Source organism: Phodopus roborovskii, unplaced genomic scaffold (genome assembly GCF_943737965.1).
Source record: "Phodopus roborovskii unplaced genomic scaffold, PHOROB, whole genome shotgun sequence".
Taxonomy (NCBI): domain Eukaryota; kingdom Metazoa; phylum Chordata; class Mammalia; order Rodentia; family Cricetidae; genus Phodopus; species Phodopus roborovskii.
This window is the reverse complement of record NW_026126447.1, coordinates 1551786-1565854: the sequence shown is the minus strand read 5'-3', so window position 1 is coordinate 1565854 and position 14069 is coordinate 1551786. Positions and strand designations below refer to the sequence as shown.

At 42.2% G+C, this 14069-nt stretch overlaps 1 protein-coding gene across 1 annotated transcript in view; it reads right to left on the bottom strand.

Moving 5' to 3' along the window:
- Pappa (pappalysin 1) overlaps positions 1-14069 on the bottom strand; it is a 231288-nt gene that overhangs the window by 194579 nt on the left and 22640 nt on the right. Inside the window, exon 2 of the mRNA XM_051188025.1 lies at positions 3035-4097. Coding sequence (XP_051043982.1) covers positions 3035-4097 — 1063 coding nt within the window. The remainder of the gene's footprint in view (positions 1-3034; positions 4098-14069) is intronic.

Sequence of the window (14069 nt, the reverse complement as noted above, 5' to 3'; positions counted from 1 at the left end):
ACTAGGAGACAAGGAGGAAAGAGGAAGTAGTAAGGAGGAGTCAAGATAGAGAGTCTGGAGAGAATAGGACGCCAGCCAGCTCTCCAGTAAGAACACTTGGAAATATTAGATTAACAGAAATGGGTTAATAATCAAGACAGAGCTAGCCGATAAGAAACTAGTAACTGGCCAACAGCATTATATCAAATACAGAGTCTCAGTGTGTTATATGGTGCTGGTGCAGCGGCGGGACAAGACCAACGGTGGGAGGAAAAACCTTACTCTTATGTATGGCGAAATACTCTATACATAAAATAAATTTTATTTTAAAACCAATCAGCAATAGAAAAGCAGTAATAATAGACATACAGAAATAGAGATAGATGGAAAGAGAAAAGAGGAAAGAAGGAGGAGAAAGAAGAGGGAAGAAGGAGAAGGAGAGAGAGAGAGAGAGAGAGAGAGAGAGAGAGAGAGAGAGAGAGAATATACCCTGAGTGTGATTTTTTTTAAGTAGTTCTTCCTTAAAGTAACCTAAACAACATTAACCTGTGTTTCATGGCTTCTGCTCCAAATGCTTCCCTACTTTTTGCCCTTTCTTCTTTCTTTCTTCTTCTTTTTTTCCCTTCTTTCCCTCCTCCCTCTCATTTGTCCAAAGTCATAGCATGAGTGTTTCTCTGAAACCTTCCACAGGTTTCTCTCTGCACTCAGGAGAGCTGATTCAGCCAGAACCCAGTAACTCCAGCTTAGTCACAATGACACAGGGCCTGGTGGGGCTCACCCTGTGCACACAAATTTCCCAGGCTGCACACAAGCAGATGCTGGCTTCAGTGGTCACACTGCTGGCACCTGGCCATGCACAGCCATTTGGAACATGTAGTCTCATGATGAGAAAAGAGGAGGCCTTTGGAATCTGCGAGTGTTGCCTGCTGATTTTGAGCTATCTGGAACCTGAGGCCCCCTTGTTCCCTGGACACCAGTGTGGGACTCTGATAAAGCCAGTTTCATTTGGTTCTGACTCAATTAGAACCTTCAGACTTTTCCCAAAGCTTTATAAGACTACCTTGCCTATCATACCTTCCTTTTAATGTTACCTAATTGTTCCTTGGATTTAAAAGTTAGTCCAATTCAATAGTTTTAGAGTTAAAAGGCCTAGGTTTTCCTGGGGGTAGTGGCACAGGTCTTTAATCTCAGCACTCAGGAGACAGAGGCAGGCAGATGTCTGTGAGTCTGAGGCCAGAAAAGCCAACACCAAATAAACAAAACCATGAAAAGAAGCCTAGGTTTGAGTCCAAGCCTTCTACACATTACCAGGCTGACTTTAAAAGTGTCCTTTCTCCTTTCTGAATCTGAAATTTCTTTACATAAAACAAGGTTGGGGTACCTTCCTTCTCAATTCTTGGCAGAAGCTAAATAAAATTTTGTCACATGAATCAGAAAATGGTTAACTGAATACATATATGGATGACTTTGAGCTATCCTCATTCTTCTTCCTACCGATTCTGCCTTTGAGCATAGGTATTTCATGTAAGGCCGGCTTAGTAGAACACTCTACACTGATCACACTTCATTTTCCATTTGCCTAATGACTTTACTGAATCATGCATATTGTGCTCTCTAGATTGCACTATTCCCCATCACATCTCCTTTGTCTTCCAGGGCTCAAATATGAGCAGAAATGACCAGAATGTCCCAGCCATAGACTAAATCTCCCCTTGTATGCTGCACAAGTCTGTAGCAAGTGAGAGTCCAGGAGCCCTTCCCATACCGGCAAGCTGAGCCGCCATGAGTTTCTTCTAGGCGAGACATTTCCCTGCCAGAGTCTTTATTTCTCTGCACATAGGTATTTTTGCCTATGCAAGGGAGGCCTTTGCTCTTTTGAGAGAAACAGAGAAGAGTAAGCAGAAAACATGCTGAGGTAGGTAAATGTGCTGAAGCCACCAGCAAGTCCAAGGTCCTGTGTGGTGGACAGAATGAAAAAGTTTCCCATGAATCTGAGAAAAACAGGAAACTGGTTGTTGGCCCTTTCCCTGACTTCAAACTGAAGGTCCCACGTGAAGTGAATGTCACCCTTTGGTTTTGTGTAGCATGATGGGATTGCAGGTTATAATCAAAAGCCAGGACACACACACACACACACACACACACACACACACACACACACACACACACACACACACACACGGTGAGGATAATGTTTAGTCGTGGGCTCTATCACGCTCCACCTTGTTTTCTGATACAATGCCTCTCACTAAACCAGAAGCTAACCATTTCACTAGGTTGCCTGACTAGATAGCCCCCAGGATTTGCCTCTCTGCCCTCTAAGGCAAGGCTTGCAAGCACATAAGACTATGTGTGACATCTACATGAGTGCTGGACATTTGAGCTCAGGTCATTCTGCTTTCAAAGCAAGCACACATCCACCAAGCCACCTCTCTATTACCTTTTATTCTTTGTTGTTGTTGTTGATAAAATAATTATTGTTTTATACATTTAATGCTTAAAACATGCCTAAGCTGGGGCTGAACTCATTCTGTAGCCCAATCAATCATATTGATTTTAATTGAGATTATGGGCTTGAAACCTCAGGTGCTTCTGGTTTTGTTTATTAATCAATAAAGTAAAAGTAATAAAAATAAAAAATATAAAATAAACAAATACAGTTCTATTTACTTTTAACCCAGTTAAATTTTAATAGTAGCTCATGGCTTGAAGCTACTGGATTCGTTGGCACAGATCTAATCAACAGTACTACATACAGTATAAAAGCTATTTGCATACAGTGCATGGTACCCAATTTAAACCCCAAGCTCTCTGAGAGGACAAGATTTGAGGCTTTCTTCACAGCCAGTAGTAAGCACCCAGTAAGTAGTCTAGTAAAGGTCTGTGCATGTATATAGTCTCTTTGATAACCTTAATATTAGACCTGTCTTGGTCACAAGCCTGCTGCACAAACTGGAAAAATGTCACAAATCACTAGGGTCCTTAGGTGTCTTATCTATAAAACAGGAACATAACAGTCAGTTCTCAACTGAACATCTGCCCAGGAACATCTTACCTGTGTGGAGAGTCGGGATCAAAGCATGTCTTAGTGACATCAGTGATGTCTGGGTCACAGCACTCTCCACCATCGAAATTAAACCTTTCATAGTTGCAGTCCATGTCACACACACCATTCTGTTGCTTCTTAGTGAATGCAGGGTAGCGCAGCTGGCGGCAATCCCCACCATCATGGCCGGTCAGTGTATGGTTGCATTCAGGGTCACATTTTTCATCCCCGATCTTGCTGATGTCACAGTTGGCTAAGATGAGGCGATGACGCAGAGAGGAGCTGTTTATCTTCAGCACCTCCAGCTCCCAGGAGATGTTGTAGTGCTGGAAGGCCTCAGCCAGCTGCTGGTGCTGAAAGTCAATTTGCTGCTGGCTCACGGTCGGGTCCTTATGGTCATCGTCGTAGATGTTGACCACACGATAGCGCACCACCTTGGGCTGACGGAAACTAGGGAGCTGGTTATAACTGGAGATAACTTCTGTGTTGTCACATAGAGTCTGCCCACATAGAGGGGGCTCCAAGTTAGTGTCCAACAAGAAACTGTGGGCATTGCTGAATTCCACGCGGGGGCTGTTGGCAGCCTTCATGGGGGACCAAGTGCGCTTCACGTTATCCCAGTTCTCCTGGAGGAGGAGCTGAGGTAGAGGAGTGTGGAAGCCATGTGTTTCCATGTCAGACAGTATCTCTCGCTGTGTCCTGGCTACCTTCCATAGACTGAAGTGTTCAATGTAGCCCCGGAAGTTGTGATTTTGAGCACTGCCCCCCAACATGAGCACTTTACACTTCTGGGTCAGTGGGCTGAATATGCCACCGACTTGCTCCCCAGAGGTTGCCACCTGGGCACCATTCATATAGAGTTTCATCAGTCGCCCATCGTAGGTAGCAGCTAGATATACCCACTGGCCTGGGAGGTAGCTGCGATGGGCATCAATGGTGGTCACTTTCCTGGCCCGGTCTGTCTTCAAGGAGAAAAAGTAGCGTGGGTCTCTGTTGCCTTGATCACTGATGGTGTGAATGCCCACGACCCATCCTCGGTCGCGTGAGGTATAAGAACATTTGTCATACAGCCCTATGTGGCCCCAAAAGAGAAAGATGAATAAATAAAGTGTGGAAGTAGATGCAGGCAATTTTTTTGATAAAATTCATAAAATTAATACTCTAGAATAGCTGCTTTCAAAAAGCTCTGTGAGACTATGTCTGCTATAATGTGGCCTCTGGGACCACCCCGAAGGCAAGGTGAGGGCTAGAGGAACTAACAGGGCAAGGAAGTTGGATTTATCAACACCTCATGGCAAGTGAATACATGAGGTTTTACTCTTTTTTTTTTTTTTTTAAACATGGAGTATGCCAGAAAGCTTCTGTTAGAAGAATGAGTATATTTCACAAATAGAAAATTAAAAAAAATGATAATAAAACGTGAGAATCATTGGTTTTACACAGCTATTTTACAAGAACTTGTACTTTCAATTTAAGAGATTATTATGAATGAAGGGCATTATTCAAGGTGATAGAAAAACAGTGGGAGATTATAAGAAATGAAAGAAGGACTGTCTCTAGGACCTTCACCATAACCCTGAGTATACAACTGCAGTCAGCAGTCCATGATCTGCAGCATGGAATTGTGGGAAAAGTTACCCTACAAGAATGAGAGGCGAGGGCTGGAAAGCCAGTCCTTTTGTCTCTCACATGAGTCTTAGGTAGCCCTGGCATGTATTCTGAAAAGAAGGCAGACACTTAATAGCTGAACTGGAAAGATTTCTGAAGATCACAGTGACCAACTCCTTCAACTCTATCAGTAATGAGGAAGCTGAGACACAGAGAACAGATGACATTTGTGGGGTTATGCAGAATCACTTACAAATCTCCCAAGAATCAAGCACTCTTTATCTCCCACACCCCTTTCTGTAATGTGTGTGTGGGTCAACACATAGATATATGCCCATTTAACTGTAGTGAAGTATAAAGTCTAAGTCTGTATGCTAGGCAAGACACCATGCTAAGGTTTTTATACACATTAACTTATTGAACACATATAACATCAGTGGCAGTGATATAAAGTTTCTCCTTTAATCAATGGTAAACATGGAAACTAAGGAAGTTAAAAGATGGATATGAGGCCAGCTGCTTGGTAAGTGGATCCTAGCTCTATATGATCTTGGTTTTAACTGTCTGGTATACAAGTTGCATGTTAGCCCCAACACTGATACATCCAACAATTTGGATTTCATCATCTGTGAAGGAAAGGTGAAGGTAGTTATCACAAGTTTCAGTTGGTCTTTAAGGCACTTAAAGGCAGACATATCTCTCTAGAGATCTAGAAATTTTAATAAACTGTGCAAAAGATTCTCCCTGAATCTGATTACCTTTGTACTCACCAGTCCCATGTACTCCACCCTTTCTAGAACATACCCACTAAACCTTGGCACTGGCAATGCTTCTGGATGATGAAGAGGATTTTCTAATTTTATGTGTATTTTAAGGGTCAGATGCTGTATGAAGCCAGGTGAGAGGAGAAAGAAAAAGGAGATAAGAATGAATAAAAGACGCTCGTTTTGGAAGGACAGTCTCTACTCTCACTGGAGAATCAGTGCGGTCACCGTAACTCTGAGTGTGCATCTGCCATTAATACTCATCAAATGAACATGGAGAGTGTCCAGCAAAATCAATAGAGGAGGCCCACACAGTCTTTTTTTTCTTTGTGGGCATTGGGCATCTGTGCAAATGTTTCTGCTCGCATCTGACATGGTGAGCATTTTGGCACAGGATCCAAGCCTACCCACTTCTTTCTTCCTACTCAAAACATTTTCAAGTAATGGACAGAGTATCCTAACACAGTCATTCCACTTCTACAGTCTGGGTGACATTGGCAGTGCAACAAATGTCTCTGGGTCTTATTTGATTGGAATTTTGTATCACACTGTCAGTTTATGTCTGATTTCATTTGTTACCGGCTTCCCTGTGACACACACACAGAGCACTTCTTCCAGGGGTTTCCTGGTTGCTCTGTATGGGTCATTCTTTCTACTGAATTCATTTTGCTTCCAGAAAACAGCATTGGATCTCTCACTATGAAGTTGAATGTATCCATCCTGTAGACTGGATGGTTCCTGAAGGTAATGACCAGTTTGGCTATGTCTATAACCAGTCTAGCTACTTGGTACAGTAGGCATTCAGTATGTGTCCCATGAATGAGCACAGGCATATGTAATTCAAAACAGAATATGAAAAAAGAAAGATGTTTTAAAGAGAAACAGAATTGAAGGCACTAATTTGTGTCTCAGTTGTTAAAGGACAAAGAAAGTCAGAGGACAGAATTGTTTCAACTGTCAACTGTAAAGGAAATGGGAGGATCTTTGGGCTCAGAGTAACCTGTTTCAACTCATGATGACAGAAATTACAGACCATATGTCTGGGACAAAAAAAAAATCACTTCATCTCTGTGGACCGTGATTCCTTCATCTGTATCTCTTTTATATAGGCTGTCCTACTTGAAAGACATAATGGATATAATATCCTTGACATACACATGCTGTCCAAAACAAGAGTTGGTTTTTAAGAGGCTGAAGGGACTGGGAGAAAATTAAAAACGAAAGAATTAGGAAATATGTGGAAACAAAATGCAAAGGGGCCAGAGAAATGAGGTACCTTGAAATCATCTTGCCTGATATGTTAAGATAGAGCATGAAGGCTCAAAAACCACTTAGATATTCTATATTTCCATCAGCCTAGAAATATTAAGAGACTATGTGTTGAAAGTTACTTTCCCACTGACTCCTCCCATAGACAAAGAACATTTGGAATGAATTGCTCCAGAGCTCATGTCTTGTTGTTCACTTAGAATGTCAGTGGGATCAGATGTTTCTAAAGGCATCAAGTTTGTGTTCTCCTTACCTCTTAGCTCAGTGCCTCCCTGTCATCCACTTAATTCCTCCCTTACTATTCAATAAAAAGAAATAAAGAGTCATCTCCTAGCAAAGAGGACCCCCCTCCTTTCTTCCATTTTTATTTTCCAAGGGCTCTTGGTTTCTGCTTTTCCTGTTGCATTTGGTAAGAAGACTGCCTTGTCATGAAGGTAAAAATGTTTACACAGCTGTAGGGTTCCCGAGTTTAGCACCTTCCTTGGGCTTGGAGCCTGGTTCACACTACCTGCTGCTGCCATACACAGTTATATAGGAAGAGATGGCTTCCTACCACCACCACCACCACCTATCCTTAAGTTAGGGAGGAAGAGCAAAGAGTAGTTTTCAGTAGCTCCAGGAGGAATGATATTAAAGGGAATGAGAACCTTGAAGTAGGTGTTTCAGAAGTTCAGATGGAAATATCTACCAGAAGTGTAAGTTGTTGAAATGGAATCACTGAGTTTCTTAGGGTTGGGATATAGACATGAGGATAGGACTCAATATTTATGTGAAAAATATCATAATTTGAGTCACCTTCTAGGAGACTGGATTGGAAGCACTCATATATGTTATTATGTTATCAACCCAGAACCAATCCTTGGTACCTGGGATCTGGCTTGGTGTGCCAAGTAACCATTTCTGGAATGAGTTATAGCACACTGTTTATGCTGCTGGGGCTGATCCCTTTTTTCTGTAAATGAGGGGTGTTGGGATGAAATGGTATTCTGCTAAATTTTAAGAGCTATTTTTTTTTTCACTGTGCGAATGGGCCCTTGAATGCAAACAGCACTCAGAAGTATGTGTTGATTTGAACTGGGTGCCTTAAGTTATTCTCAATCCTTTCATGCTTAGATTTCCTGTCTTCTGTGTTGCTTCTTGCAGGACACATAACAGCACCTTCTGGAGAACCCAGAAGTACTCACATAACTCTACACTGTCCTTTCTCATATTTTTCAGTGAGATTTTAAAAAATAACAATGAAAGCCTGTCTTAAGCTAGCCATCTGTGTGGAACTAGAGGATAGCCTCAATGGACATATCCCTGTATGACAAGGCAGAAGGCCAAACACAATTCTGCATATAATCTACATGTAATAATCATATACCTGTGTAATGTTATAAGCCTACAGAACCAGACAAGGAAAGTGACTTCAAAGGTCCTTTTGCAGGCCAGTGAAGTACCTGGAAACACTGCCTAAATGGAGAGAGAAAAGTTACAATTCCAGTAGAGGGCCCATCCTTGGGTCTTCTGTTAAGGCAAAAGTCAACAGAACACCAGCCTGCTGTCATTCTAATATGCCCTGATCTATATGGAGCTAAGTTTGACATGCAAAGGGCTTCAAATGTTCCCAGAATCTTGACATACTTTTGCTTCCATTTTATTATCTTTCTTACTCTGTGGGGCACACACATGCTATGCTACACATGTGGAGGTCAGAGAACAACTTTGTGGAGTTGTTTCTCTCCTTCGATCCTTATGAGGGTTCAGGAATCGAACTCATGGGGTCAGCCATGAGCAGCAAGTGCCTTTGTCCACTGAACCATCTAATGGACTCTTTATTGCCGGTTCACACTCTCACCTTTCCACTTAAACTTATATCTGGCAGGAAAGCCTGTAGGCAGGAGATTTGCACAGAGTACTCTAAAGCCTTGACTTGGGAGAATGCTCTGGGATATGCGACACCTTTTATGAATAATTTTAAAGATTCTACCCTAGGGGATATGCATCTCTGTTTCCCTTTTCTTTGTACAAACATGTTGCTCTTACATACAAATCATTGACCAGCAAAGGCTGTACACTACTAAGTCTCTCATTTAATTTTCTCCATAAAGATGCTGGGATCCACATTGTGCACTCTTCAGAGTAAACTGAGGCTCAAGAACAGGAAGTTCATGGCAATAGTGCTGAATTTAGATGATGGGATTCCCAGACCCAGGATTGTAATAAATACATGAAGTTACAAGAACCAAGCATTTTATTGTGGATTGTCTTAAGGCCTTGGCTCCTCCAGGAATACTTCTACAAACTCTACATTGCCAGCACAAGCAAGCTGAGCTGAATGTAAGCCAGAAGGCTGCGCCTTGTGACATTCTTTTGCCTAGACCTAAAACTAGAATCACAAAGCAGTTCCCTATTTCTAACAATCTGTTGCACTTATCCCGTTCTACTGGGATTTAACATCTGCATGGGCATCTGTCGATTTAAAGCTTGGTATGCTTTCTTAAGCTTGTATTCCATTTTCTAGATTACCATTTCCAGCCTCTCTGCAAGTTTGTTTTAGACGCAGGGTTGCCTCAGCTTCCATGTCTACACGTGATTTTTTTTTTCCTTTGAAGGCTTCTGTCATAATTTGCCTCTCATCATTTTATTTGTTCTAAGAACATATATGTTGAAGTCACCTAGAAACTCAGACAATGACTTATTTGGTGGTAAGATCTTTAAAGAAGTAATCATATAGTAGCTATGTCACCATAAGGTCAAATCCAATGGTCGGTGTCATTGGGCACATAGGCACACAGAGAAAAGACACAGAAAGGACAGCCATCTAAAAATATGAGAGAGGAAATAATATCAGGCAGACTTGCATTTCACACTTGTAGTCTTCAGGATTGTAAGAAGAGACATACCTTTGCTAGAGAAGCCACAGCAGACTATTGTGCTATCATTCAGCTTGCTTTGCAAACACTTCCACTGGGGTTTCTCTAAACTCTTGTCCTTCTTCCTCCTCTGCCTTGTACTCAGTTCACAGTCCTTCTCTTGCTATGAAACAGTGTCTCAATTTCCTCCCTTCTTGTTTTGAGCAGAGCACAGTCCATTAGGAGGAGCCAAAGATGGGTGCTAGGGTCTCCATGCACAGAACAATCTTCCTTCCTGGGAGGCAAGCTTGTGTTTCTGTTTGAATCAATCTTCCTTCCCTGAAACACCTGCTTTGTATTGGGCACATGGGTAACTGCTACCACATTACAGTATCTCCTAAGATGTTCATGCCAACCTTGTACAATAGCTGCTATGTATTTACCAGCAAGAGAAGTTGAGGCTCAGGGAAGTTGAGTCCCCTTTCCAAAGTCACATAGGAATTACTGGAGTTTACATATCATAGTGTCTAGTTCCATTCTTCCATAGCTGGGGGTGACCCCACCTCTTTCTCACTTTGTCTGCGCTGTCCCCTTGGATGCTTAACACAGTATGTTGGTGCTTATATTTGTCACTTACTGGGGAGGAAAGTTAGTCAGTCATGTGACTGCATATTCAGCTAATACTGTTTGTTTATTTTTCTCCTTTGGAGAGCATTCATATAAGAAGAAAGAAAAGTCTGCCAAGGACATTTCTCCCTGTCCAAAAATAAGAAAAAGAAAAAAAAAAGTAGCAGTTGCAAATAAATAAGAATAACAGGTTTTGAAAACCTCCATGTGACAATCTCTAGGTTTAACATATATGGCCCTGTAAAATCTTTATTAGCATGCCTTTGGCAGACATGAAATTTGAGTGAAGACCATACGACATGGTATCCCAAGTATCCCTGCTAGGTTCTTGGAGAGACACTATTCTGATTCCTATCTATCTGACTCTGAAGCGAAAATGGAATCCAGATTGCTTGCCTGTATGGGAATTACCCTCAACATATGTGTTATTGTGCGGCCTCTCTGCTGTGCACTATTGGGTAAGCCAGTTTTCTGAGCTTCCTCATTCCCTCTCAATAGGAAGACCACAACAGGTAGACCTAAAAGTCTCTCAAATTTCATAGACTCTGAATTCTAGGATCATAAATTTCCAGATAGTCCAGTGTGATTATCCACTGTAGGAAATCTAAGGTCGTGGCAGATTCAGGTCCCCCACTTTATAATACTTGTGATCTATGGGAATATGACAAGAGAAAGCAAGCAGAGGTAAGAGGATGTAGGAATGAAAGAGGGAATTAGGTCAACAATCTGGTTTCTTAGAGGATGCTAGAAAAATTAAAAGCTAAAGGTTGACACTGGTCCTTTTTTGTTTTTTGTTTTGTTTTCCATTATTTAATTGCTAGTATCAAACCCATAGAGCAATGCTTGAGAGAGCAATCCTATGGAAAGCTTTTATCTCTCCAGAGGAGAGTTATTAAAACAGACAGATTTGGGTTAAGTATACCCATAGTCCCTGCACTGGGTTTATTCAGGAAAGGACCCCAAAATGACCTGAAGGACTCAGAACCACCCCACGTTCAGAGAAAGCTAGGATGATACTAACGGGCACTTTTGTCTCTTGGTGTTAGAGAAGCAAAAACATCAAATGTAACCTCAGTCATGTGATCAAGACTTGTTTAGGTGAAATTTCCTGTGAGTGAAGCATATATATGTTCTGATAGAAGCAGGGTTGCAGGAAGCAATAGACAATGTCACCTGCATATCCTTTCCTGCCCTGGTTATTCTATTATGCTAGAAACCAGTTTTGAGTGTCTCATGAACACATGGACCAGTTTACCAGTTTCAGTAAGTGGTATGCCCTTAAATGGCTTAAACTCTCCAAGTCTGGATTCTCCCACCTCTCCTCTAGGGATGAAAATTTTCTGTGTATTTTGCATGCTACACAGGAGATGAATGAATACATACTTCCTTGAAAACTAAACAATCTAGATGTGAGGCAAATTTGGGAAGGTACACCCAAGACCGTTTTAAGATATATTTTTATTTATGTATATGAATGCTCTGTCTTCATGGTCCTCTGTTTGCCAGAGGCAGACATTAGATCCCATTGTAGATGGTTGTGAGCTACCATGTGGCTACTGGCAATTAAACTCAGGACCTCTGGAAGAGCAGCCAGTACTCTTAATTGCTGAACCATCTCTCCAGTCTGCCTCCCCCTTAAAATTAATACATGGGCCTGTGTGATAGATTTGGACAGACAAAAAGCTTCTGGAAGCTCATATAAAATCTGAAATTCTCTCTACCCTTGACCTTCCAGCTTGAATCTTTTGCTCCTAAAAGCAGCTGCATGACAAATAGAAAGGGCAGAGTTTGAGGGTGGGCAGATGACTCAGTGGATAAAGTGTTTGATGAACAAATATGAAGACCTGAGTTTGGATCCCCAGTGTTCATGTAAAAACATGGCATAGAAGTGTCCATTTGAACCATAGCCCTGGGAAGAAGGGTGCATGGAAAAAAACAAATCCAAAGAGTTTGCTCATCAGCCAGTCTAACTGAAATAGTGACTTTCAGGTTTAGCAAGAGACCTTGATTTAGTACCTAAAATGGACAGCTAGTAAGGAAGATTATACCCTGGCCTTTGCATGTACTTTCAAACAAGTGTACTTGCATATTATTATGCATACTTATATTATACAAAGACATATGCACATATCACACCTGCCCTCATGAGTGTGTGATGGTTTGAATAAGAATGGCACCCATAGGCTCTTAGAGTTGAATGTTTCATCACTAGGAAGTAGACTTGTTGGAGTAAGCATGTCCTTGTTGAAGGAAGTCTGTCACTGGGGGTAGGGTTGTGGGTTTCAAATGCTCAGACCAGGCCTAGTGCCTTCCTCTCTGCTGCCTATGGATCCACATGTATAACTCTCAGCTACTCTCCAGCACTATGTCTGCCTGCATGTTGCCATGCTTCTAGCTATGATGATAATGGACTAAACATCTGAAAACATAAGCAAGACCCAATTAAATGCATTCCTTTATAAGAGTTGCCTTGGCAAATGGAGGGAACTAGAAGAAATCATTCTGACTGAGGTAACCCAGTCACAAAAAGACAAACATAGTATGTACTCATTCATATATGGATTTTAAACATAGGGCAAAGGATTACCAGTCTACAATCCACACCTCCAGAGAAGTTAGGAACAAGGAGGACCCCCAAGAGAGACATACATGGTTCCCCGGAGAAGGGGAAAGGGATAAGATCTTCAGAGCAAATTGGGAGTGTGGTGGGAGGGGAGAGGGAGTTAGGAGAAAGAAAAAGGGAGAAGAGGACAGAAGAGGAGGGCATGGGGGAGCAGGAAGATTGAGTCAGGGGAAGAATAGAAGAGAGCAAAACAAGGGAGACCATAATAGTGAGCCTTTATAGAGTTGAAGAGAAATCTGGCACTAGGGAAATGCCCAGTGGTCTACAAGGATGACTCCCACTAACAATATAAGCAATAGTAGAGAGGCTACCTTAAATGCCAATAATGAGATTGATGAGTACTTTATATGCCATCCAAGAGCCCTCATCCAGTAGCCTATGGAAGCAGAGGCAGACACCCACAGTAGGACACTGAGCCAAACTCCTGAAATCCAGTTGCAGAGAGGGAGAAGTAATGAGCAAAGGAATCAAGAGCAGGTCGGAGAAACCCACAGAATCAGCTCACCTGGACAGGGGAGAGCTCATGGAGCCCAGACTGATAGTTGGAAAACCAGCATAGGACCAACCCAAACATCCTGAACGAGGGTGTCAGTTAAGAAAGAGGCCTGGGCAGTCTATGGGGCCTCTGGTAGGGCATCAGTATTTATCCCTAGTATACAAATAGAATTTGGGAGTCCATTCCACATAGAGGAATACTCTTTCAGCCTAGACACATGAGGGAGGGCCCAGGCCCTGCTCCAAATGATATGACAGACTTTGAAGATTCCCCCAGTGAAGACCTCACCCTCCCTGGGGAGCAGAAAGGGGATGGAATAGGTGTTGGGGGAGCAGGGGAGGAGGGGGGAGGGAGAGGGAACTGGGATTGGCATGTAAAACAAGCTTATTTCAAATTTAACTTAAAAAATAAGAGTTGCCTTGGTCTTGGTCATGGTATCTCTTCATTGACTAAGGGAGAGACAGAGAGAGACACAGAGAGAGACACAGAGAGAGACAGAGAGAGACACAGAGAGAGACAGAGAGAGAAAGAGGAGAAGAAGGAAGAAGAGGGATGAAGAGAAGGAGAAGGAGGAGCAGGAGGAGGAGGATGAGAAGGAGGAGGAGAAGGAGAAGAAGAAGACGATGAAGAAGAAGAAGAAGAAGAAGAAGAAGAAGAAGAAGAAGAAGAAGAAGAAGAAGAAGAAGAAGAAGAAGAAGAAGAAGAAGAAAGTTCAGGGTTTAATAGACTAACATATCTGATTTCAAATTTTCAAATTCTGGCTGTGTCATTCACCAGTGAAGCAATTCGAGAATTCTGGAGAGCACCTCCCCTGGTTTTT